The sequence below is a fragment of the Aulostomus chinensis genome, chromosome 2, assembly GCF_037954235.1.
Source record: "Aulostomus chinensis isolate RoL2024-O1b breed Wild chromosome 2, RoL_Achi_v1.0, whole genome shotgun sequence".
Taxonomy (NCBI): Eukaryota; Metazoa; Chordata; class Actinopteri; order Syngnathiformes; family Aulostomidae; genus Aulostomus; species Aulostomus chinensis.
Window position 1 is genome coordinate 12,861,509 of NC_141321.1, and position 26,729 is coordinate 12,888,237.

At 45.3% G+C, this 26,729-nt stretch overlaps 2 protein-coding genes across 5 annotated transcripts in view; one reads left to right on the forward strand and one right to left on the reverse strand.

Moving 5' to 3' along the window:
- The window catches only part of dbx1a (developing brain homeobox 1a), a 2,866-nt gene extending 73 nt beyond the window's left edge, over positions 1 to 2,793 (forward strand). The window contains exons 1-4 of the mRNA XM_086179522.1: positions 1 to 355; positions 432 to 533; positions 1,931 to 2,133; positions 2,265 to 2,793. The exon at positions 1 to 355 is cut by the window's left edge and continues 73 nt beyond it. Coding sequence (XP_086035648.1) covers positions 1 to 355; positions 432 to 533; positions 1,931 to 2,133; positions 2,265 to 2,552 — 948 coding nt within the window. The 3' untranslated portion in view covers positions 2,553 to 2,793. The remainder of the gene's footprint in view (positions 356 to 431; positions 534 to 1,930; positions 2,134 to 2,264) is intronic.
- Positions 2,794 to 3,006: 213 nt separating this feature from the next.
- nav2a (neuron navigator 2a) overlaps positions 3,007 to 26,729 on the reverse strand; it is a 200,667-nt gene continuing 176,944 nt past the window's right edge. For 3 of the 4 annotated variants that reach the window (XM_086179515.1, XM_086179516.1, XM_086179513.1), the window contains 24 exons: positions 24,812 to 25,086; positions 23,075 to 23,140; positions 22,417 to 22,461; positions 21,715 to 21,875; positions 21,194 to 21,376; positions 17,956 to 18,008; positions 15,594 to 15,617; positions 15,200 to 15,274; positions 13,585 to 13,668; positions 13,363 to 13,486; positions 12,754 to 12,932; positions 10,712 to 10,884; positions 10,443 to 10,596; positions 9,671 to 9,857; positions 9,455 to 9,555; positions 9,262 to 9,357; positions 8,981 to 9,158; positions 8,629 to 8,864; positions 8,072 to 8,223; positions 6,983 to 7,054; positions 6,658 to 6,854; positions 6,457 to 6,575; positions 5,910 to 6,110; positions 3,007 to 5,663 (listed from right to left, as the gene is read on the reverse strand). In XM_086179515.1, the coding sequence (XP_086035641.1) occupies positions 5,538 to 5,663; positions 5,910 to 6,110; positions 6,457 to 6,575; positions 6,658 to 6,854; positions 6,983 to 7,054; positions 8,072 to 8,223; positions 8,629 to 8,864; positions 8,981 to 9,158; positions 9,262 to 9,357; positions 9,455 to 9,555; positions 9,671 to 9,857; positions 10,443 to 10,596; positions 10,712 to 10,884; positions 12,754 to 12,932; positions 13,363 to 13,486; positions 13,585 to 13,668; positions 15,200 to 15,274; positions 15,594 to 15,617; positions 17,956 to 18,008; positions 21,194 to 21,376; positions 21,715 to 21,875; positions 22,417 to 22,461; positions 23,075 to 23,140; positions 24,812 to 25,086 (3,261 nt within the window). In that variant the 3' untranslated portion in view covers positions 3,007 to 5,537. The remainder of the gene's footprint in view (positions 5,664 to 5,909; positions 6,111 to 6,456; positions 6,576 to 6,657; positions 6,855 to 6,982; positions 7,055 to 8,071; positions 8,224 to 8,628; positions 8,865 to 8,980; positions 9,159 to 9,261; positions 9,358 to 9,454; positions 9,556 to 9,670; positions 9,858 to 10,442; positions 10,597 to 10,711; positions 10,885 to 12,753; positions 12,933 to 13,362; positions 13,487 to 13,584; positions 13,669 to 15,199; positions 15,275 to 15,593; positions 15,618 to 17,955; positions 18,009 to 21,193; positions 21,377 to 21,714; positions 21,876 to 22,416; positions 22,462 to 23,074; positions 23,141 to 24,811; positions 25,087 to 26,729) is intronic. The other variant, XM_086179514.1, reaches the window with a different exon arrangement.

Sequence of the window (26,729 nt, forward strand, 5' to 3'; positions counted from 1 at the left end):
ACCGTCCTCGCGCCTCCCGCCCTTTACCCGGGGCTGTACCGGCCCGCCGCGACCCTGCCGCTGCACCAGACCCTGCCCACCGCCTTCCCGAGCCACTCCAGCTTCCTAGTGGAGGACCTACTGCGGATAAGCCGACCTGCCGCCTTCATAAACCGGACTGCCCCGTCAGCCAGCGCCGCGCTGCCCACATCCACCACCACCGTGTCTTTCAGCGGCGGGCCCGTGGAGCGCGCGGTAGCCACAAGCGCAGTGACGCGCGAACCGTGCTCGTCCAAAACATCGGTGCCGAGCAGCAAGGACCCAACTTTTCTCAAGTTTGGAGTGAGCGCCATTCTGGCCCCTTCACCAAAGACCAGTGAGTAGACGCGCAGTAGCGCAGCTCGGCTGATATTTGAAGTGTGTTTTTAACAAGTGTGACGTTCCTTCCGCAGCCTCGTCAGCCTCGGCGGTGCACAGCCTGCACTCCAAGACCTTCCCCGTCCCCTGCTTTGACGGGACCTTTCACCCCATCTTCAGGACGCCTTATTTACCAGGTAGGCGCACACCACCCCTCTAGACGGGCTCTCTGGCACCTGTGGGCGTTCAAATGCAGAACGCTGTCCCTCCCCGGCGTGTATTTTTAACCAAAAAGAAGCCGACGCAGAAAAGAAGGGATGCCTGTCTGTTTTAATGGGGGCTGTGGGCTCTGGCCTCTGCCCAGACCCACCCACCTCCTAATTAACCAATTATCCCAAATCGTCACGCTCTAAATTTGAGGCGGGGTGGCCAGTTAAAGCCCCCCCGCATCCCATTGGGGGCGTTTTGGTTTTTCTCTACCCCGCGTTTTCCCACAGCGCCCGGGGGGCCACCGGGCCGCCACGGCGGGCAACAAAGGCATCAGCACCGTGACCAATTTGGTCAGCTCCCACTGGGCGAACCACCCACACACCCCGGAGAGTGACTTTTACCAGGCGGGCCAAAGGCGTGAACCAGTCATGCACTAATTTCCCTATTAGACTCCATTGAGAGTTTTCAATATTCTCACAAGACCACATAGCGCGTCGTTGTTCTGGGTTCTGCAGCGGCCGCCGGAGTCACAAGTCCAGCCTGCAGCACCACAAGCGGACGTGAACGAAACCCGCGTTAAATAACGTCGCAGCTGACGTTTGTGTGCGTGCTGCGCGGTTCCTCCCTCTACTGGCGCTAAACTCTCCTCCATTCTGCCACCGGGCCAATCATGGAGGTGAGATAAAGAATAATCTCTTAGAAAAGTCTATAAAGTCGCTGGGCTCTTGCTTTCATTCACGCTAATCATAATGGCGATGGAGTCCTTTTATGGGCTCCACTGAATACCTCAACAAAGCAACTCAGCGTCCTGAATAGCTTTTCGTGTTCATTTAATGAAAATGATTTGAGGGCACCAAGAAAAAAAAAAAAAAAAGCTGCGCCATTCCCCCTCCCCTCTGCACCCCCCCCCCCCCCCCCGGCATCAGTATTCTGGTATGCAGTTGTGTTTAGTTTGAAAGTGTAAATCTCCTTTTGTGGCGATAATATATGGCCTTCGCCGCCTGTCCGGAGTCTTTTCTGCGTTAGTTCATTACTACACAATTACCGTTCACGGTTTATTAACTCTTCTATCCGCCCTCGCGGGGTTCCTTAAAGGATATGGCTCCTCTTTAACATACCAATACGCGCGGGGACCGGCCAATGTGCTAATTAGTCACCTCGTGCCATTTCACTCAGAACGGAGACGTATTGCCAAAGCAGGGATGCTTTCAATAATAAGAGGCTGAAAATAAATAACTATATTCATATGGAGCGTTTCTGACGCCTGAATGGTTTCCAGTGCTTAGGGGTCTCATCTCAGTTAAATTGAGTTCTCTCTTTTATGAGCATTTTTACCGGAGTCCGACAAAGAGCTAACAAGCCCTCGTGTGTGTGTGTACGGCAGCATCTTCATCGGCTGTTCCCATCCCAGGGACTTTCTCGTGGCCGCTGGCCGCCAGAGGGAAGCCGCGGAGAGGAATGTTGAGGAGGGCCGTGTTCTCCGACGTGCAGCGCAAAGCCCTGGAGAAGATGTTCCAGAAGCAGAAGTACATCAGCAAGCCCGACCGGAAGAAGCTGGCCTCCAAACTGGGCCTCAAAGACTCACAGGTGAGACGACCGCGAGAACGGAAACGTTTAACGCGCGGTGCGTAACAGGCGCGTAAAGACGCGGCAGAACGCTCTTCTCCATCCGACGCAGAGTCTTTTAAGTCACAGCCTCCTGTGTTCTGTCTCTCCAGGTCAAAATCTGGTTCCAGAACCGGCGGATGAAGTGGAGGAACTCCAAGGAGCGGGAGCTGCTGTCGTCCGGGGGCTGCCGCGAGCAGACGCTGCCCACCAAAGCCAACCCGCACCCGGACCTGAGCGACGTGGGCAAGAAGTCGTCGGCTGAGGATGAGGAGGAGGAGGAAGAGGAGGCCTTCGGCAGAGAGAGGATGGTGTTGGGCTCCAGCATGTCCTCTCCCTCTCTCTCCAGCAAGCACTCGGACTTCTCAGAGTCAGACGACGAGGAAATAACCGTCTCCTAGTTTCTAAATAAGAGACTGCTGCCGCCGTGAGACGTGACCCCACAGACGTCATTGTTCATAAACAATAAATTGTTGCTTCATCAGCGCATGCGCACTGTAAAGGATCTGCTTCTGAGACACAATTTGCTGTTTTGCACAGCTTTGTTCGATTGTACAGTGTTTTGTACAATTTTGTATGGAAATTTTATGCCAAGAATATTGAGTTACTTTGACCTTGATCTTGAATAGAGCCGTTTATTGAAAAATGTAGCTATTTCATTAATAATTTATTTACATGTTGTATTATGTGGTGTATATATGTTTATTTCACATTTTGTACAAAAACCAAATAAAATTGTAAACTGCTTCCAGTCCCGTGTGTGTGTGTGTGTGTGTGTGTGTGTGTGTGTGTGCACGCGTGCGTTGTATAAAAACCCCACAGAAATCCAATTCAATCATAAATAATTTTATTGGATCACAATAACTTAAGACTAGTACAGTGATATCAGATTTAACTCTCCGAGCCCTGGACAGACCAGCGATGACAAACCGCATCAACCTGCTCTGATGTAAAGAGACTGTACACAAAATACTCCTTTTCAAGTACTGTAACAAATCAGCTAGAAAAGTGTCATCAAAATGCTGAAAGGTCATTAACTATTTACAAAGTTATGTTACATATAAAAATGTACATAGCAAAGAAGGCTAAACATTCATTGAGCTTGTAAGTATTAAACTAGTCAACAACATGGGCACCTCTCTGAGCAGGCAAGACACACTCAGCCACCTTTGTGCTTACAAGGACCATCATAGGAGAGTCTCTGTGAAATACACACACACACACACACACACACACACACACGAGGACAAAGGACATCAGGTCCCACAAGTCTTCACGAATGCTGTACATCTCGAGGCAGCGCTGATCACACCACGGGGGGACGAACGCACATTTGGCTTCCACTTGGAGATCACAATGAATGTTGCATAGAGTTGGTGACAGAACACTGAGAAGTGATGGAAGCTGTGCTGAGCTACAAGACCTCCTCCACTGCCCAGCCGCCCCTCTCACAAGCCAGAATAATAACATGTACAATGTTCTTTTCATTTTCAAGCCACAGAAATGCTGTCAAACATGATCATTCAACCACAAGTACCTTTAGACCTTTTAACACCAGGAACAAAGCAGCAGACACACTAGTTTTCTCAATTCTGTTAATCACATCATCATGACAGACGTGTGCTGAGAGGATGGGGATGAGGTAAAAATAACTAAAAAACAAAAAAAAAAAAACTCACAAAAGAAACAACACCATATCTTCCACTTCTGATTTCAAGCACCAAAACACATCTATGTATTTTTTTTTTTTAAACTTCCTCGCTAGTGGTCCAAATATTTACACCAGCTTCTCAGCACCGGGTGGAAACATGCATACAACTTTATTCAAACCCAAAGTGCTGCTCGTCATTCGCACAGTAACGTTGTTTGATATGATGAGACGTCAACGCCGCTCCTCGACAGCTGGAGGAGAGAGTCGACTCGGAGCCCTGTACGTTTACAGCCATGTACACAAACACAGAATTGGCTAATGCACATAAGTCTGTTAGAAAAAGAGTAAGGCATTGTTTGTTTGACTTCAGTCCAGCACCAACAGAGATTTGTGCTACAACAGCCTGTTGGGGCCAGTGTGCATGGAGAGGGTCCAAGGGTTCACATCATTATTATTATTGATGTTATTGTTATTATGATGGGGTGAAAGGCGCTGTTTGTGTAATTAAATGGAACATTAAAACACAGAGCAAAAAGCACAGGATCTCAAACACTGTAAGGGTTCAACTGGCCACAGTGAACCCTCACTCTCCCGTTGGAGCGCTCCACACCTCATTAAAGTCTCTTTTCTTATTAAAATGCTAGTGTTAGATGAAAACTGCTTAGGAAAAATGTCCAACTTAAAACAGATCTGACTCATTGTTGCATTTACAGCCTTGTGCTTGTGTTCTGACTTAAGGATTGTTCTTTCAGTGTAACGCCTTCCTCGGAGCCATTAGTTGGAATATAACTGGTGTGCTAATCCAATAACCAGAACCTCAAAATAAGTACTTGTTGGCAGCAAGGATTGTGGAGAGAAATTAAACGTTCTTGTTACTATGTCTACATCATGTGTGCTGGAGGGAAGATCTGATTTCCACACACTTTAAATGCTCCCAATCTAAATTTTTATAGGGTACACAAAGTTTTGGGGGGCTGCGCAGTGTGCAGATATTCTCTTTGTATCACTTTTTGGAGTCTGCGTCTGTGGAAGTTGTTGCTGTGCGCTCATGCGTTTGGGCTTCATTGACACTGTGTGTGCACACAAAAACAAATCTGTATTTTCAACTGAGAACTTTGGATCTGATGATGTTCGGAGTGTAACTACAGAACGTGGAGTGGTAGAAGTCAGAGCAGGCTGCTGGAGAACTGAACATTCACCTTTGTTGTAAAAAATGTAGTGTGAGCCACAGAGGCAAACTTCGCCAGAGGCTCATTCATCAATCCCTCCTGAGTCTTCATCAGCTGGTAGCTCAGCTCCCTGGTGCGCTAGAGCTCACAGCCTGTAGCACCACCTGCAGGCTGCTTAGGAGCACTGCAGGATGATGCGCCCCAGTGGAGGAGAAGACGACTCCTGGCTGGTGTTGAGTCTGCTGAGGGCTGATGGTGGTGATGACACGATGATGGCGCCTCTGATACCGAAAGGCTGTGTGCTTTTACTGTGTCTGTAGGAGATGTCCAACTCCTGTCAGAGGAGCCACGGGCCACAACGGTGAAAATAAAACAAAACAACGCAGTGCAGTGCAGTAGAAACCTTTCTTGCCCATTTTTTTGAAATGTAAATCTTTCTTTTTAAATATTTGGGTTACCTGCACCCAAATTAAGGTGGCTGGATTTGTGGCATGAATATCTATGATCCCGTTCTCACAGAACAGTTCTTATAAATATTCCTCCTGAAGACTGATCCCAGTGCTGTGTCACAATGTTGACTCTAGAGACGAGTCCAAGATGTCGTCTTGGTGACTGTTGCTGTTGGAGTCACTGTCGTAGCTCTGTGGGCTCGACGACGTCGCCGCCTCCTTCAGACGCATCAGCATGTTCATCTTAGACAGCAAAAACAAGTTCACTGAGATACACATCCGCAGAACATGGAGTTTCATCACTTTTTAAAATGTCTCCTCACTAGTGAATGACTATTTGTGAGTAAACATGAGCGACTACCTTTCTCTCTCTATTGGTGGGTGCAGTCACTTCCTTGGCTGTCACTCCAGGAAGTGGATGCATCCACTAAACAACTGCTGTGAGGGTCTGTTTGTTCAACCTACTCGATCATCTGTGTTTTTACTCACCAGAGGGTCGGCGTCGCTGTCGCTCTGAGGCGGCTCTTTCCTGACTCCTTCTCTCGGGGCAGAGTAACCATCGAAGCCCACATCCTCTGGGCGCAGTTGCAGCAGCGGGGGCCAATCAGCTGGGGTGGGTGTGGCCGACCAGGGGTAAGTGTCAATCACCCAGGCAGCTGGGTCCTCCCACGCAGCCCTGCGGCCGTACAACTACACAGAGACAGAGTACAGGACTGAAATTCAGCAGAAGGTTGGGTCTTGTTCTGAGAGATGTGGTGAGGAATGGTTGGAGGTGTGATGGTGGGGCAATCAAACTCCTACAACAATGTACAAATGTTCTGCAGTGGTTTAATAGATGCTACAAAATCGTAGAAGACGTTTGTATACAAACATCAATGACAGCCGGGCCGATTCAAAACTGAATGACTAATGAATCAAAAAAGAATTACAGAGAAAGAGGGAAACACGGCAATAAGACTGCAACAACACCGACTATTAGATGATGATACTGTTCTTCCACCAGAGAGCGCTGTGTCCGCCCCTGCCTGAGTGTTACCTGCAGGCCCTCTCGTACAGCCTCCAGCATGTAGGGGATGATGGAGTAGTTCCACAGATCCGTGAACCAAACCCTGGACCCCTCCACGTCCATGGGACATGACAGAAAGAGACGTGGTCCTGCCAGCCACAGAGCACAGAGGTGAGCTGGTGGTTGCTTCAACACTGACCTTCAAAATCAACTCCTTCCTCAACCTCTTACCGATGGTGACGTCCGAGGAGCTGTGCGTCTCCAGGAAGCGGTTGAGATGGTGCCAAACTCGAGGGATCCACTCGATGATCTTCACCTGCTCCACGTTGCGTGTTCGACTGCTGATCTCCGTCTCAATGAGTTTCCGCCTTAGGTAGCGACCAAGGAAGCCTTTCACCGGCTCCATGTGGTTGGCACACAGCACCCACCTGACCAAAAACAGACAGAGACACCCACAAAAACGTGTTGAACTGACATTTTCCTGCAGATTCCTCAGTGGGGGAGCAAACATTTTTAATTAGATGAGTCAAATATCAAGCGACCAGGAGAGAATTACCTGAAGTTGTGGTGAAGCTGCAAGTTGGGTGCAGATGATGTAGCTTGACTCATGGTGCCGATGATGAAGGGGCTGAGAGGAGAGAGAGAAACATCAGCTTAGTTTGCCGAGTTTTGGAAACTTTATTACAGAGCCCTGGAGGGGACAGAGCGATGCCGTCTTGTTTGTTCCTTCCATTTATTGTTATTTATTTGGAGACCAAAAACAATTCTCTCCACACAATAACAACAACTATGACATCCAGCAGTTACAGAGCAACATTATTATTCATTAAGAGTCCATCCAGCTCTGTCCTCCTGGTGAATCTCAAGGTTCTTACAGACCCAAGGAATGTTTCCATAGTTACCAGAACTGTTGGAGAATGTACGCCCTTTTCGGTGTGGAAGGACCACAAGAACTGGTAACCATTTTCTGATCATTTTGAGGAACCTTTTTAGCTTCAGCTTTATCTTTTCCATCACTTAACATTGAACCTTGCACAAAGTGTAAAACTCCCCTGAAGAAAATTCTGATTTCTGTCTCAAAATCCAGTTTGGTTGGACCTCTGTATCACCCATGTGACGGGTAGCAACAGAACAGCTCCATATCACCACTCTGAGTGACCTACATTCCACGGGAGGTGTGGCACCCTGTCATGTGTACACGCTGTTATAAACTCCCAAACTCCTACCAGAAAAGAAGTAACACTGGGCCAAATATTACTGCCAAGTTACAAATACGGCATGAAAAACATCTCATGGCTCCAGCTCCTCGGTAGATGATGTTTTCGACCACGCGATCCTTCAGGTGAGATGTTGTGTGATGCGTTTAAATTTGGATTTGTTTGTCCTCTCATTCCTTACTAGTTACACATTAATTGCAGTCTACGACAGAAGAACTTGAATGTGTACTGCATGTATAAAAAGTCCATGGAAGAAAATCTGCAAAAACATTGGGGACCAAATTGAATAAGGACCACATGCGGACCTTAACTCAGTCTTTGGGATAAGATGTTTAAGCCAACCTGCAAATTCCTTGGTGGACATGTCGTGGACGGACATCAAAAACATGTCTGATTGTTTGTGTATTTGTGTGTGAGTGTGTTTGTACCTGCGCTGGTAGCTGGAGTCAAAGAGGCCATTGAAGATCTCTCCCAGCGAGCTGACGTGATGCAGGTTGTCCAGGATGACCACCAGAGGGCTCTCCGTCCCTGCAACGCCACTGCACTGCTCTGCTAAACCTGACAGATACTGACGCAACTCCTGCAGGGAGGGAGGGAGAAAGGTACTTTTAATTGTTTGGCACTCCTTAAACTGGTTGAGTCATAATGAAAAACTGTAAATCGGTAAGGAATTGTGTGTGCGAATTGTGATTGAATATGGCTGACCTACACCAGCTGGCGTCCTCACACCTCAGTTGAAACATTCCCCCTGACTCTGATTAGATTTCTGTTATTTTTACCTTTCTTAAAATTCACAAATTTAAAACTGAATTTTAGAGCTGTTAGTCAGACAGCTGATACACGATTACTAGATTTATCATCAAGTGTAAGAGAACAGTTTAGCTACTGACACCAGCAGCAGTTATAGCTTGTCAGCAGAGTTTCACACACATCAGCAATTTAATGGATGCCAGAACACACAATCCACATTCATCTTTGTGTATACCTTGCTGGATTTGTGGTCCACATTGAAGGTGACAACAGCGTGGGGGGTCAGACGTCGCCCTTCCAGGTGCAGCAGGTATCGAGACAGTTGATTGGCCAGATATGTTTTCCCCGTGCCGCTGGGGCCGGACAGGATGACTCGCCTGTGCTCCTTCAGCAGGGAGATGTAGCGCTGCAGCATCGGCTTTGGGATCAGAGTGTCGAAGACCAGTGAGTCCACGCTGTCACTGCTCACACCTGGAGACACACCCCCACACATGAGTGATGGCACACGAGACCCCTGGTGTCTTTTCTCTGGGTGGTCAACACACTGCTCAAGGCACCATGCTGCTAATGTGATGAGGTGTTGCTACCTTTGAGCTGGATGTTGATGGTGTTGCTGTCTCCCACCAGGTAGCCACAGGGCAGCAGCTCGGGTGTGTGTGCAGCGCTGGGGCTGCTGGGCCGGTGGATATCTCCTATGTTGTATCCCTCCACGCTGTCAGAGCTCAGGCCCAGCTGGCTCATCGGGTCCACATGGGTGATGTACTCCTGTTGGACACAGATGATGATTTCAGGTTCTTCATGAAGAAATAATTGCTAATGTGACAGAGGGAATCGTTTTTTTCACAGCTGTGTGTCTTCTGTTCTTTACCTTGAAAAGGCGGCGGACCACTCCATCCAAAACATCCCATTTGGTTTTACCACTGACACCAATACAACCAATCAAGAAGTCCCGTGACCGAGCCTCCTATGAAGGCAAAACAGACAGCCACAAGCCCACATGTTGATTATAAACAGGCAAACACATCCTAACCAACAAACAGTGTTGTCCCAGCAGGTCTCACCTCTCCCCACTTCCTGTCCTCGTCCAGGCTGACGACGATCTTTACATGTCGCCCCTCCTTCCTCATCCCTCCCTCTCCGCCTGTGTCGTCCAACAGCATGTCTGACAGGAAAACACAGAAAAATCAGATGAGGTTCCCATAGTTCCCATGATCCCCATCTTTCTCTCCAGTGTATCAACAATCTCCTCCAAGTCTACCAGAAGGTCTGTATCTTACCCAGGCTGGTGGACTCGCTGGTGGTGAGGTTGAGGCTGTGCTGGGAGAGCCCCACGCCGGGCCCTGGGGCCTGGCTGTGTGTGTGAGGGGGAGGTGAGGATGATATGGAGACCTGCGAGCCGGTTCTGCTGCCCTGATTCTCCAGCTTCAAACGGTCATTCTCTGCTTTCAGCTTCTCAATTTCCACCTGCGCACAAACACACCCACACACAAACGTTCAGAAAAACATGCTGACCAACCATAAATGCTGCAGTAAATTGTTGCATTGAAACTTAAATTATAATTTCAGTTTCTGGTTGACGGCTAAAATGTTTCCTTTCAGATTTCTGTAAGCCTGATGTCACTGAAATGTTAAATGATAACATCATCCTCGTGAGGCCATGTAACTACTATAATGACTGATTAATGCAATGATAAAGAGCTTTAAATTTCTGATTTATCCCCATTCATATCCATCATTTTGTCCGTTTCAAATCTACTGATATAACTTGAGTTGGTTTTGGATGAATTATCTGTTGCCTTGTCCTTTTTTAGGGTTTTACAGGAAACATTTCCAAACCATCAAAATAAACACAATTAAATAGTTATCAATGGAAACTGAATCACAGAGAGTAGAAAATGAAAACAACTCCAGGCATTCCCTGATCTGTGATGTCACAGCTTGTAGTTTCCATTAGTATTTAAAGCAAACCCCTCAGTCAATGGGGTGTGGTTACAATTTGAACTCTGCGTGTGAATAAGTGCGACTGTAGTACTTTAATGAAGATTCCACCTGCATGCGGTTCATGGCCTCCCGGAGCTGGTCCAGCTGATGTGCGGAGCTGAGAGCCTCCAAGCGGATATCGGTCAGCTTCATCTCCTTCTCCCTGAGCTCGCTCCGAAGCTGCATCACCGTCTCTGCCTCACTGTCTAAACACTCAGACAATCTGTGTGTTCGAACGCACAAGGCACTTAGATGAAAAACTGTGTTTAGTAGGTTTACAGACAAATGACCAATAAGCTTTCAACCACACACACACACACATTTTTCCATGTACATACAGTGTGTTAGAGTGCGTGTTCCTGAGCATGTGGCCGGCGGCTGTTGTGCCATTGTGGGGAAGTTTTGGGGAAGATGGCAATGACGAATCGGTCATCTCCTCGATGTCAGAGTGGGAGGACGCAGACTTAGGAGATTTCTTCTTACTGAAGGCTTGTTTGAAGGAGCTTCGGAGCTACAGATAAAACAAAAAAAGAAAGAAAAAGTGAGGAAAGATGTGAGTACTCAAAACACACACACACACACACACACACACACACACACACACACAGCTGAGAGGAGTAGGAGGACTGTGCCAGAGGAAAGTGGCTGTGAAAAATTACAAGTGAGTTAAAGGGAGAAAAGGCATTATGGGACTTGAGATTCAGCTCCAAACACAAACACTGATGTGTGTGTGTGTGTGTGTGTGTGTGTGTGTGTGTGTGTGTGTGTGTGTGTGTGTGTGTGAAATAAGCAGTGGAGCTGGATATTTTTGGTGTAGGTTTGTGTTTAAGGAGGAATCCACCCTGAGATACACTCATAAATTTAATGGGTTCATGACATCAGATTCATTAAATGTGAGCTTTTTCTCGAGTAAAAGTCTTTCGGGTTTTAGCTTTAGCAACTTTACATTGCCAACAAAACAAGCATTTGTTCCTCATGTACAGTGGATATTTGTCTCTCTGCTTACTTTCTTTGTATGGTTTGTGAAAAGTGGTGCTAGCCTGGCAGCTATGGAGGGTTACTACTTTGATGCTGAACTGTGAATCTGCTCATGTTCTCTCTTTTCTATCCTTCACATCTTTAATGCTTTGTTCCATAAAACCCTGCGCAAGGAAACCCACCCAGTAATACAGTTTTCTGATTGTATTTGAGTATTTCAGGGTGTATTTTTCCTTTTGAGAGCTCAGAGTCCAACAGGAGCAGTGTTCAAGGGGAAGCGGTGCTGAGGAGAGGACAGGCAGTGCACTGGAGGACAGGCAGGAAGGAGGGAGAGGACAGCGGTTAGAGACCTAGAGACGGTGCCGGGGTTAGGCTGCTTTCTTTCTTTCATTTCAAAGAGCATACCACTCTTACCTCATAGACCTGCCACATGAAGCGAAGCACAGGAAGACAGAGAGACAAAACAGCACATGTTCATATGGGTTTGGGTGTCATGGAGGGTCACAGATCGAGTTTGAGGGCCCCGCAGAGACTGATGTGTTTGATTTGACTTTCTGGCAGCTGCAAGCTACATCACAACCATCATGAAACAGAGGGTCTTTAAACCATGATGAGCCGCTATATACTCCACACACACACACACACACACACACACACACACACACACACACACACACACACACTCAATGAACACCTGCATGGTGGATCCTCCTGTGTGGGGTCTCGTCTACATCAACACTGACAGCTGGGAGCACAAGCAGAACCACACACACACAGGAGACTTATTTATTTTCACTGTGACCTTAAACAGGAAACTCTACCCAGGCTCATGTCTTTTAACACCACCACAAGGAACCACTCTGGTGCCTCCTACAGTTTAGCTACATCAGGATCAGATGAAACCACCATGGGAAGCTAACCCAACACACACAGAGGGAACACTAGGAGAAGCTGCATACTTCTGCATCTCTGACTCGTCCTCCGCTGCACAAGAATCTCTGAACAACAAAAGGAGAAAGTTTATATCCAAGGTTTCAGATATGTTGACATCAGCTGACATCAGCATTTGCTTCTACAGTATTCAGAGTGCACTTAAGACTGGAGAATCTGATCAATCCTGAGTGACCTCATCAACATGTCAGCTAAATCTAGTCTAGTCTCCACATGTCTACATGTCTCTTGACCTACTAGTGACTACTACTATAAAAACGTGAGTATTCACCTTTTCCCCAGAGAAAGATGTCTGAAGAGAAACCCGAGCATGTGTGAGACAGACAGACAGACAGACAGACAGACACACACACACATACACACACACACACAGAAACAAACTAGCATGAGTCCTGGTTCCCTCATCACACTCCAATCACCTTTATCATTCTTTCATTATCTAGTTTCGTACCCAGTTCTTCTTGTTCTTCTTCTTGTTTTTTGCATCAGCGTCCAGGTTGGAGCCCACGCTGGAGTGGCTGGTGGCACTAGCGACACTGCTGACGCTGTCGGAGGAGTGCTGCCTCCTGATGCGCAGGTCTGGCTGCTGATTCTGCTGCTGATGCTGTGTTGGGCTGCTGTTACTGCCAGCTGGAGGACGACACACAGATGTTTCAGTATTAGGCTGAAATAGGTCTGTCATCAAAATCCTCCAGTCAGTATCCATACTTTTGAATAATATCCAAGATTCAGGATTCTCTTTGACATCAGGGACAGAAAAACTGTTTTCTCTGCACTAGGGTGTCAGACAGGTCCACAACATTGCCAAACCCTGAGGACACTCCTATCAGGTCAAATGGGCCTGTTTATCAGTGGAACGTGGTTGAAGTCTTGCGTATCTGTCATTGAAGACTTGTATAATCGAGCGTAGCAAGAGAAACATATTTCTGTTCAACTAATAAGTAGATATTTGAGAGTTAAACAGCAGAAATACAAAGAAATGACAAGTATCTACAGTCAGCAGGGAGGATATCTACTCATCTCTAGTGAACGGTTCACGGTGCCTGCAGTGTGTGTGTACCTGTGCGGTCCGCTTTCGGTGTGAGCTCAGGTGTGTTGATGACTCCATTGATGGCCGCCTGAGCAACAGCGTTCTGCTTCTTCAGCAGTTCTATTGTCTTCCTCAACTCATTCAGCTCAGAGTCCTGTCACAGGAACATGACGTGGATCAAAACAACAATTAATGTGAACGTTGGTGTGTGTGTTTGTGTGAAGGCTGTTAAAGCAGGGAATTTGTTCTTACCTTCTGCTCCGCCGTCAAGGTGAGACTCTTCAGTCTGATGGTCATGTTGCCCAGACTCTGTTCGAACGCCGCCACCAGGTGAGCCTGCAGGGGAGAGACATGAATCACAGCTGAACTCTGACGTCTACTGTGGACATCCAACACTTCCACTGACACTTAGGTCATAATCTTCAAAAAGTACGGCAAAACAGAAAAATGATTACGCTTGAGAAATATACATTTCTAGTTTCACTTTTGTCCAAATAACATCTATAAAACTAACTTTCTAGGAAATACAATTTGTACCCTTTTCAGTATCTACCAATCACAAACACTGGGAAATACTCCTAAATCTTCATTCTATTCAGTGAAAATGTTTTTTTTTCCATACATTTAGCCTCCAAATGTCTCCATCCATGATACCAAACATACAATACAATGAAGTGTGTGTGTGTGTGTGTGTGCGCGTGTGTGTGAGTAGAATGAAGTATGATCCAAGTCAAGACTCTTTGCAGCAGGAGACATTCTTAGATTTTCAGCCTTGGGGGCTTCAAGGTGTGTTTGGATAATTTGTCAGCTGTCTGCGGTGTGTAATTAAATATTTGAACACAGCACAGCCCCTCCTTCCCTCCCCACAAGCTGCCACCTCATACCCCCCCCCCCCCCCCCCACACACACACACACACGCGCACACACAATCATATCCAATGTATTGTATCGGTGTCCTTCTTTCAGCACTCCCACCACACCTTCTTGTATCCGCCAGTGTTAAGCTGTAAAGCTTCCCACCACATCTGGGACACTGGCTGGGCCGTGCGCTGAGACTTGACTCCCTGCTGTAATCTAAGACATTTGCCTTTCCTCCATATCTCTAATCTGCAGCAGCTAAACCACCGGCAAGCGCTGGCTCAGGTAGCAGATGAGAAAGGGAGCATGGCGAGACTTGTGCAATATGGAGGCTGGGGTGACAGGGGATCGTGTCTGGAGATGCTCGGAGATTTTAGATGGTTCTGCCAGATGTAAAATTACACCTTATGGAAGTTAAGTGCTCTCTATTCAGTACTTGATGGATATCATTCCATGTTGTTGCGTGTGTTTTGGGAAAAACATTTTGGTACTTGAGAGGGGGCCAAATTTCACAGCTTTTTCACAGTCATGGCTTATTGATCGCTTCTTCCAGTACGGTTTTATCATTTCTATAATGTGTACTAACAACCTTTTACATCCCCTTCTAGTCTACCTACTTCTCAATTTTAATGTCCTAAACTACCTAAATATGAGATTATTACACTTTCAAGTACCAGTTCTGTCTGGATTGTTTGAGCAAACCTTTTAACGTTCATTTTACAAATTAAACATGGGCAGAGTTAACAGTGCAAGGAGAGAAGTGTCGGGCCTCATTTCACTATATTAGTGGGGCCCATTGTACCTGTGGGGTCTGGTGTGTGTGTGTTAGAGGGTTAAGATTCAGTTTTAGAAATAGAGGAAGAATTCAGCTCCGGTATCACGTTCAGCTGTAATGGTTAAACTTAGGTACTGCAAATGAATGAATGAGTGAAAGGAAGTAGTGGTGAGCATAAGAACCTGAGTGTGCGTGTGCGTGTGCGTGTATGTGTGCGCGCCAATGTCAACTTACATTGGCACTCAACTGTGTCGTTAGGGCGGAAACCTTCTCCTGGGAGGCATCCAGCTCCCGCCGCAGCTTGCGGATCTGAGTGCGTAAAAAAGTACAACATCAAATAGGAGCAAAACAAAAGCAAGCATACTGGTTTCATACAAGTATGCAACCGCATACATCTAAATTATACACTTGTATAGAGTGAGGGAGACTCCCAGACTGGAGCAGTGACGTGTGCAGGTTAAGAGATGTTGCATAAATGAAAACACACGGGTTTATACAGGTGTTACATGGTCAGTCACAATACAGATACTGGTACATGCATAACTGGATACAAGAGTGAAAATGCCCCCATGTTCCAACAAGTCTCACCACTCTGAGAGGAAAATGAAGTGCGCAGGTGGACGCTTACCTCTGACTGAGACTTCTCCTCATTCTGTAAAAAAATCAAAGAAGAAAAATCATTACAGATGTACAGATTAGCCTGATTCCTGTGTTCCATTCAAGCTCCATGAACTCAAGTGGAGATTGCGTGGTGTACTATGTCGGGAAAGCAGAGATGATCCACCTGAAGGCATGTCACTGACATACTGGTGTACGCGTGCGTGCGCGCGTGTCCTATTGTTTCCATTGACTGCACACGGAATAAGAGTAAGGAAAGAGTGCTAGGCAAATACACACAAAGAGAGACACGCAAATCAAACCCTTGCACGAACACAACACACCCTGTTGCTGTTCACTAAAACAGTGAAACATGCAACACCCATATTTACACGTAAACAGGCTTCAACAGGCTGAGGAAAACACACAGTCTGGAGACGTTTCTTTGAATCTGTGTACTTATTCATCATTAATGAGGAGGAAGCTGAGGGTTGATTTGGAGGGAGTAGAATGTTTGGTGTTAAACTAACTTAGACAATGTGTCTTCGTTGACGGGGATTAAGTAGAATGACAGGATGACTCTAGTGTCTTTAAAAACCTGTTTCAGCATTAAGATTAGAAAGATGATTTGACATTCAGTTGCTGTGGGCCCCAATCCAACACTGATCTTTAAAAAGAATGCTTGAGACTTGAACCCATACTGATATTTACAGCAAAAACACTCAACGTCAACAAAGAATTATCAGAAGAAGAAATTGTTTGGATAAGCATAAAAGTTTTGGTAACACTTCGAAACTACGGCAGAGATTTATTTGGAGTTTCTACTCCTTGTCAGCCAAGATACATTGATATAAATGTGTGATAAGTATTGTCTAGGCTGACTGAATCTTTAAACTGCCCTTTTCATTTCATTTGGAGTCTTTCAAAATATACATATAAACAAAAAATTGGCAAAAATTACACACAACTTCCAGAACTGAACAAGTTGGCTCATCGGTTGAATAAAGTTCTTCCACTGTGTGCTTTCTATTGCAGGCTAAAATTTATTGAAATTAACAATCCATCTAGAGGGTTTCGCAGCCTTGCTGGAGGTATGTGCACTCTGGATTCTCCCGGGATCGCACCTAAGCCGCAGCAACTGTTACCGTAGCAACAAAGCAGAACAGTTGATCATGATTTTCCATCAGGTGGCCCCACCAGTGGACTTGGACAGCCTTATGGGACTGTGCGTGTTTACCAGTGTGTGTCATGGACTGTGAACAGTGACATCTGACCACAGGATGTACACACACCCACACAGAGCTGTCAATCACGTGGTCAGCTGATCCTCTGTCCATCAAAACACAAACTCCTGAACCAGCACTTAACAACAAACAATCCCACCAGCCATAAATCAGAATGATTTAATCAAGTAAAAATTCCCTATGCACTTCTTATAAAGACATACAAACAAAGCAAATCTGTTTGACTCTTCTATGTTTGACCGACACCAGTGTTTAACCCACACAAACCAAGAGCTAAGACAAAGCAGAGTGAAATGAACTCCCCACACCACAAGTCTGCCCCCCCCCCATCCCTACCGTTTGTTGCCAGGGGGGGACGGTGCCAGTAAGTGATAATGTTGCCATCATTTTGCCACTAATCCTTTGCCCCCTGTGATTTCAGGAGAAGAATCCAGAGCCGAGCAGGGAGCCACTGTCTGTGCACTCCACCTGCCCAGGTGAGTAACGCAGCCACAGGAGGAGAAAGAGCAGGAGGAGGAGCTACGCTGTTGAGCATTAGCCTGTGATTGGCTCCATCGCGGGCTGCCCCAAACGTGCGTGAGTGATTTCAACTGAGTTTTTGAGTCGAGTGAGTGTTTGAGTCTCTGGGTGGATTACAGGGTAAATGTGTAACACCATATAAGCCAACTCAAAAGCATTTCATAATTTTAAAGGCAAAAGAAGAAACAGGTTGATCTGGTTTCTACAGGACTCAGAGTGGAGCTCCCTGAACCTAAAAAGTCTGCTACGTTGTGAGGATTTTCTATAAGAAGATGTTTAGAAACAGCTACAGAGCAAAAATATTAACGGTCTCAAACATCTGACAACTATTAAGCCAATTATGGTGAAATACACACATTTATGACCTCTCAGGAAGAATTTTAAATGTTGCTTTGTCCAATTCCATGTCCCCTTAACTAAAAACCTCAGGTATTTACCCTTTTTAACAAACAATTCAGACTAGTTCCATCCATCTATCTATCTATCTCAATACACACACACACATATATATATATATATATATTTTTTTTTGGGGGGGGGGGGGGATACTTCAATACCCTCTGGTGGACAAAATATGGAAAGGTAGCAAAAAATTGGCCCACAATGAGCAGTTTTCTCTGGGGAACTCACCGTGGAGTAAATGGAGGAAGTGCTTGACACCAGAGACAGCGATGATCCGTGAACTGAAGACACAGAAACAGGTAAAAGTGGTGATTAGAGAAACATTTGTAGACAGAACATCAGAGCGTAAACGGACCCCCCACAGCACAGCACGCCCGCCCTGCTCCAACTCTGCCCCACTCCTACTGCCTGCCCCAACTCGACTACCCGCCTCCTCCTTGATGTAACAACTGCAGCTACAGTCAAACTGTGGTGCAGCTAACAGCCAGTGTAGCGTCATACTGCTAATGACTCAGCTGCTAATCACACATCAAAGGCAGGGCCACAACGCCAGCACTGTTTCCTGCCCGGGAACAGATTAGACAGGATCAGGAGGCTGTGACGTCATCAACCATAGCCGGAGGTGGGGCCGATCCCAGCAGATTCAGTCATCCACCTCCCAGAGAGAAAACCAAAGTTTACAGAGACTCACTAATCTTGATTTGGTCTAGACAGCGAGGTGCGATGGGGGGCCACATTAAAGAAAATACCTCTTCAGGCTGACTGCTGTGTGAAGAACCAGCCTGGAGTGCGGGTCACATCTGATGAGATTATTTCATGTAATTACTGGCATTATCTTAAATGAAATGGAGTATTCCAGAATGAGACACCAAAAACAACTGCCTCCATTCTTCCTGTCGATGATCCAGATGATATAATGTAAGAAGTGTTGTAGTTTACTGTGGACATACTCAGCTGTGAGCTGAGATATTATGTTGTATTACAAATAGACTGGAACAAGAAGGCCAGTTTTTTTTCAACAAACACAAGTCGTGGTAATTTGCTGTTTTTTCACTTTCCTGTTAAATCTGGTTTGTGTAGGACAAGGAGACGTGGGGTGCACTCAGGTCCAGCTATAATCTCTCTGTAATACCAAGCTTTGATATCCGAGTGTTCATTTTCTATCTATTCAGCCTCCAACATATTTTGGCTGTTAAACATGTCGCTGATTGCACAGGATTGTTAGTGAGGATGAAAAGTTTCAATTTCTCGTACTTACAACTGTATTGTATTGTATTTATCTATTTCAGCCTGTGGTAACTTAAGACAGAGTGCATTGGAGGGAGATCAATAACACAGTGGCCTACAAAGGTGAAGGCTGGAGCCGAGGATTATTGCCCCCCGCCCATTGAGTTGTCAAACAAAACAAAAAAAACCCCCAGGAGAACATAAAAGTAGAGGTTTTATATATTTTCACATATATATATATATAAAATCAACATGGGCACATCCATTAGAAACACAGATTTATATTCATCCTCCTCAGTGATGATGATGATGGTGGTGGTGTGATACTGATGACTCCCTCACTAAATATTTGCCTCAGAGTTTACTGGAAAACCATCAAACTGATGGCATCATTACACTTGGAGCTATGACTTAATTGCAAATGGGGGTGAAATGCTCTGTGCAAACATTTAAGACAGCAAACTGCCTTAATCTGTAAATCTCTGCAGGAACTACAGTTGGAGACAAAAGAAGAGCGTGTGGGGTGGGGGCTTTTGTCCTGTCAATCTTAACGGTTGAGTAATTCTACACTGGTAACACTCATCTACCATGTCCTTGTAGATATATGACGCACGCATGCACGCACGCACGCACGCACGCACACACACACACACACACACACACAATTAGAGAGGTAGAGAGAAAGTGAGGTTTCTTGTATCTCCTCGCGTCGCTCTCACGCCTCTCACTGTGATCCCTGTAATTATCTCCTCCCCTGAAAGGGAAAAGGAAGAGCTGGGAAAGATTGAGATGCACCCAACTCTGCTTCTGGGGCAATAATTACAAGCCTGTTTCTCTGGGTGTGCATGTTAGGTGTGTGCTGCCTGCACAGCTTCACTCGCCAAGGAAAAGCTCCACAGACAGGCGGCTCAAAATTCCTCAAGTCGTTGCAGAAATCACATGATTATCATCTTAAAAAAGACACGTGATCATCTGAGCTCTTGTGACAATTTGAAGGTGAGCATCCAAACAATTCTCTAGTTTGTGATATTTTATTTTACATTTTGCTTCTGATCATCTGCACTGCATGTAGCGTTTTGGTATTTCTGGTGATTGAATTTGGGTTGATGCTTCAGAATGGAGGCATTAGGTTTTCAGGTAAAATATTAGTGGCCACAAGTCAAAGGTCAAGCTCTCTGTGATGGGCACACTGACTTCATTCTTCTCTGCTTCACTTAAGCCCTCAGTCAGGTGGTGTAACGACCTGTTTGTATCATCACGGAAAATTAAAAGAAGCGGTTTGGGGTTCATTGTGGTCTACTGTTCACAATGTAGTTTGCTGACACACTAGTTTAATAATAATAATAATAATAATTTAGATTCATATAGCGCCTTTCATGATACCCAAGGGCGCTTAACATAGAAGACAACAAATTTAACAGGCGAAGGCCTGGGAGAACAAGCACCTCTTCAACAAAGATTTAAAGGATTCCAGGCTTTGGGCCTGGTGGAGATGCACAGGGAGCAAGTTCCACAGAGTGGGAGCTGCCACACTGAAGGCCCTGCTCCCAAAGGTGCGTCTGCTTGTGCGGGGGACGGTGAGGAGACCCAGGTTGGCAGACCTCAGGTTCCGTGAGGGATGGTGAACATGAAGGAGGTCGGTTAGATACTGAGGGGCATTAGTTTACAACTAACTTTGTTTCTTTTTTAACGCTATGAAAGAGTTCATGCAGGATTTTTTCCTGATTAAGAGGACCATTCAACACAACACAACACCTTAGTCTTTTGTATGGATTTGAGGGTTGAGCAGACTCCAGTGGAGCGACCTCGCCTCAACGGAGTCTGCCTGGTGCTGGGAAAAGCACGGCTGGGTACTTTCCCCAATAAACAAGCTTATAACAAAAAAACAGAACCAAACCCCCCCCAAAAAACAAAGCCGAAATAAGCAGATTATGGATTTCCAAGGGGATAGAGGGCTTTTCTTAGAGCAGCAGTTGTAATCCTTCCTGATGTTCCCTAAACAAATGTAATCATAATTCATTTGGTGAGAGAGAGAGCAAGAGAGAGAGAGAGAGAGAGAGAGAGAGAGAGAGAGAGAGAGAGAGAGAGAGAGAGAGAGAGAGAAAGATGGAGGTATTCAGGTCTTAAAAAAGGATTACACCTAATTATAGATTTCTCCAAAGGGCTGTGGAGAACAGGGCCGGGACTCACACAGAGTCACTGAATATTCAGTACACATTCTTCTCTGCTCTCCTCTTACCTTCCTCAAAGCCGTCCCTGAAAGAGCCCGAGCGGCTCATGGTGCGAGTCTTCTCGTCCAAGGACATGCAAGAGTTTCTCAGGCGGTTGTCGCTGCAAGGGTCAAAGGTGACGTCCTGATTGGTCAGACTGTTGTTACGCAGGCCAGCAAGGTTAATCTGAGCTGATGATGTCGGGCTGGATGCTATGAAATGACAGAAAATTTGAATTTATAAAGAAATTCAATGAATGATTTACTTAATTACTGATTAATCTGAAGAGAAAGCAGGGTTATTCAGCATTTTGGACCGATTGATGATTCATCTGACATTTCAAATCTGGCTAATTCAAAGTTGCTATTTTTTTTATTTGAGGCCAAACTCAAGTGTTAATGCCACCTGCTCTGAGTTATGTACGTAGTTGTGAGAGGTTAGCAGGGAAGTTGACGGAATGAATTTTGAAATTGCTGAATAAAACTTTCTGCTGACAGCAATATAAATAAGCGTGGCGTGCTGCCGTGTTTGGCGGGTGCGTGGGCCGTACCGAGCTGTCCAAAGTTGAAGCGAGTGCCAGAGGGGGAGGTGAGGCTGGAGCCGGGGGAAAAGGGGGAGTTACTGGCTGAGTCTTGCAGCCCACTGGTGGAGTGGGAGCGTAGCCAATCACGAGCCTCCTCATGGCCTCGCAGTTGGGGGGACGGGCCATACCTACAGGGAGTCAAAGGAAAGTTTAAAGATGCAGTAAGGACACAAACAGAACAGGTGGAAGGTGAAGTCTGGGTTTTTACAGGGGAAGTTGATCTGGATTCAAAGTTTATGATTTGAAAATGCATTTTTAAAGTTCTTTTACGCAGCCAGATTAGTAGCCGGGATCATCGGGTGAATTAGGCGCTGCAACAAGGAATTACAACAGTATGAACACAGACTGACTCTCAGCTGGGAGCAACAAAACTTGAAGGGGAAGCAGAGGAAGCCAACGGAAATTACACCCCCAAATCAAACCTGCTAGAGTTCATGAGAGTGACAGCTGTGTATGATGACACAGGGACATGCCTCCTCGCAGAAGCACAACACAACAACACAGGTGCCAAGTGCCAAACAGAAACTTCCAAAGCATTTTACAAAAGTTGAGCACGAGCCCAGAGGGGTGAATGTGGACATGTGGAAATAACAAAAGGAAAAAAAAGAAAAAATTTGGCGAGCTACTGTGCAAAAGCGGAGCATGTCCAGCAGGCAGTGATGTCAGTACCTGAGTCCCTTCTTAGGCAGAGTGTTTCTGCCACAGAGTGGCCCGCTGTGGGAGAGAAACACTTCAGACAGGGCAAGCAGAGGTAGCAGGGAGGCAGGGCACATGTGGCTACCACCTTATATTCTACACGTAATACTTTTTACCTATTGCAAAGAAAAACATTCCTGCTCAGAAGCAAGTTTAGTCTTTTACTGAGTGATAAATTATGCTTTCAAACAAGTGCAACAAGCCTCTTTCTGAAAATAACACAAAGGGAACAATGAAAGACAGTTTTTTTTAAGCTGGAGTTTAAATTTATCACAGAGCATCCTGTGCCCATGCTGTAGAAAACACTGTCAACCACAAGGTGGCAGTATGTTACCAGCGATAAAAAGCTGCAGCGGAGCACCAAACAAAAACACTGAAGCTGCCAACATCCACCCTCACATTTACACTCACAAACATCCATTCATACAGGAGCAAGAGGTCGTGAAATAACCACAAACTACCACACAGAGCTACACACCTCCACACAAATGCTACAGAGCAGAACAAAGCACTACAGAGAGCTGTTCTCTGTGGCTGCCGGAGGCTCTCTGTGTGGCAGCAGGTGGTGGTTGATCAGGAACCTCCACAGCTGTCTCACCAGAAGCCTAGCACTGCACACAGGTACATTTACCTGTCCTGTTTCCGAGGTAGCGTGTTTCGGCTGAATTTAGGGCTAGCGGAGGGGGAGGAGAGGGGACTGATGGAGACGAAAAGGAGAACGCACAACAGACACAGAGAAAGACAGATTTAGAGGATCAAGTCAGTGAGACAGTCCTTCAGTACAGAAGTCTATTTCACCAGTGAAGTTAATAAGAGAGCAGAGCGAAGAGGGTGATGTCATAGCCTCAAAGCCTTGATTCCAGATGCTCTAGAGTTTCCTCAGAGACATACCTGTCACATTACACAGTCAACTTGTCAGGGTGGAATCCTCTACAATGACCACAATTACAGTATAAATGACTGAGGACGCAGAGGGATTGAGTTTCTCTGCTCGAGTGCAGACAGAACATCAAACAAGACGGGACACCTCATCACATGGGTGCATCAGTACAAGTGGGATGTGCTGAAAATTGCAATTCACTCAGGAAAATGCAGCATTGCAAAAAATGTATATCTATATAAGCTGTTTCTAAAGAAAATGAAAAGCACTAGAACTTGTGCAAGAGTAACCTCTGAAAAATTATTACAATTTATATATATATATATCTCTTTCTGATATTCTATCATTATTGGCACATTCATCTGCATACTGCAGTTCTGTAGTATAGCAAGTCACTAGCACATTACATCTCAAACAGAACAATGAAGCAAAGGTTTTCAACACCATTTCAAAATATTCATCTTTGCTCAGTTCAACACACCCAAGTGTTCTGCTGCTACATCCTGCTTACCTGGTGGTGGCTTATGTTGATATGAGCAAACTTTACATGCTATCTAGCTTACGTCAATGGGCTGACTTCACCACTTGCCCCAGCTTTTGTCATTATTTCAGCTGTTGCTTCAAATGTGTCCAGCAGATGGGAAACACACTGAGATTCCTCTAAGTAAATACATGAAAATATTCAAGAGAAGCATGACTGTGGTGAATTTTTCTTCTTTTGAAGTTCTTGTTTAATGCTGTTATAACATCTTAGTTATTTTCTTGTTTCTCTCTTTTATTATCTCTTTAATCCCAATCAGTGTTATCGTGGCTGAAGCTACTAAAATGAGGCCAAAATCAAAAGTAGACATTCCATAAAGCAAATTAAGTACAACCTCACATTTAGATGCGGACCACTATGAGCATGATATGAGCCAATGGTTTGTTAATAATTCATGTAATTTTGTACCATCCATGATGAGTGGATGTACTTTTGAGTTTTGCATTTTGGCCATTACCAGGGGCGAGGTGTGGATCTGACTGAGACATGGACATGATCATGCGATAGCAACCAATTAATCACAACATACAGTAGCTTTAGCCTGAGGCATCCCCTCTTTTATCATCAATTTTCAATGTAAATCGGACAATAATTTACACAAAAAAACTTGTTTTTAAGAAAACTTGAAACTAGGATTGAAACTATAAATTCATAAGGCAGATGTTTTCTGAGGTGATTAATCAAGCTGAGACTTTTTCCTCTCTGTGCAATCAGACTTCTTTGTCCACTAGTGGAGTCGCCCCCTGCTGTCCATTGAAAAGAAAGCAGGTATATGCATTTCCACCAACAGCTGCTCTTTTCAGATCCAGATTATAGATCCACTCATTTGCAGAGTCCTAATAATTCATCAAAATAATGTATCTCACACTGATAAAGCCAATGCTGCAGCACAGATGGCAGGTTGTGATGGTTTATTAGGTTTAAATGGAGCCCGGCAGCTTCCTCACCTTTCAGACATGCCAGTCTTAACACTGCCAGTGCGGCCCAGGGCGGACAAGGTGTCCTCCCGATGTGTCCCATGGCCGGCGCTTCCCAGGCTCATGTCGATGGACTCGCTGCTGGTGTGCATGCTGCTTACGGAGGGGTAGCCCATGCTGCCCATCCCGCCGTGACCGCCCAGTGTGCTCTCTCTGCTCTGGGCAGAGGAGCTGCTGAATGTTGTTCCCCAGGTGAGGCTGTTGGAGGGCCCAGTGGAGGAGTAGACGGAGCCAGGACTGGAAGCCTGTGGAGGGGCACAGACCTCGTCATTCTGTGGTGCCAAATCAAGAAATCCATTCATTGATTAGCTGTTTTACAGACCATTCATCAACAATTCAGCTGTAGTTACAAATGAATTTTTGGTGTTTTTCATTACTTTGTGATGCCAGAAGATTACATGTTTGACCCCCCCCCCCCCCCCAACAAAAAACAAAAGTCAAAAGTAATAAACCTGTCATGAGCTGAAACCCTAAAGTTAATGCTAACTGTTCAAACTTTTGAACTCCTGGTTGTTGTTCGTTAAGACATGACTGCTCCTTTGAAAAATAATACCTACTGTGTCACTTAATGATTCACAAGTTGTCTGATAAAGTGTTATGAATCACATGAGAACAGTAGGCATGGTTCGTGACAGAGCACGCTCACACTTAATGTTTCTCAAATATGCAGCCTGCAGACAGTCAAACATGAACCTGCTCCACTCATCTATATTCACACTAAACAGGTTCAAACTCATGGAGCTTGACTTAGTCAGCAGAGAACAAAATCCTCCTTGTGTCCCTGCCAGGGTTTTTGTCAGTAACTCTGCAAACGCCTCCTTAACACATACGCACTTACTCTTTTACCACCTCTAAACTAATGAGAAAACGTAATCACAAACATAATCCTCTTGTTAGGCAATCTGGAGTTGATTGACAGTAGCTAGCAAGCCTTTCCAGTAAAATGAGATGAAAGATGTACAGCGGAGCTAAAGTTAAATATGTGGCTCCTTCTGTAAGGGACATGGTAGAATATAATGTGACAGCCTTGCTAGCAGCTTTGAGAGGCTACACTGACACACAGAGATGCTCCAAGAATTAATGCCAACATCAACACACTTAGAACAATGCTAACATGCTGTGACATATAAAAATGAACAAGTATCATAGTTGGTGACTTTGCTTAGCATGTTAGCATGCGAACAAAAGGCTAATTAAAACTAATTACTGGTAGTTTTTGCAAGGAAAGTTAATAGTTTAGCCAGTATTTTGTCATAAATGAAAGAACTGAAATTAAGAAGTTCAAGGTCACTTATTAAAAATTAAAATAATGAAGGTGAAAACATTACCGGTACTTAAGCGAACATTTGATGACAGTGTCAAAAACGGACTCACTTCATCATCAACAGAAATATCAGTCACATGATGCTACAACAGGGAAAACCATGGGATCATGGGAAAGTCATCCGACAAACATGAATATCTTCATAAAATGTTTTACTTATTTTTGATACACACATCTGGACCAAAGCACTGGATGACATGCTGCTCCACAGACCAGCTGCCATCCCTACAGTCACCAGGGTAGCGCGGCCTCACGACTTAAAACCTTTCTGCCGATGAACCAATACCTCTAAAAAGCTGCGAGAAGATAGCCATCAAAAATACACTTCCTTTCCCTTGAAAAATTTTCCCTGTGCACCAAATCAACATTAAATCCACTTTGACCAAGGAATGACTTAGTTTCCATTTCAACTTGTTGAATAAATCGAGGGATCCTTCAAGTGGGGACATGACATGGAGTTCACCAAAAAATGAAAATGTACCTTTTGTTTACATTTATATACTTACACTCCAGCTGATGGAAGGTCAGATGAAGTTTTTAGTCTCCAAAATACTCCTGGACTTT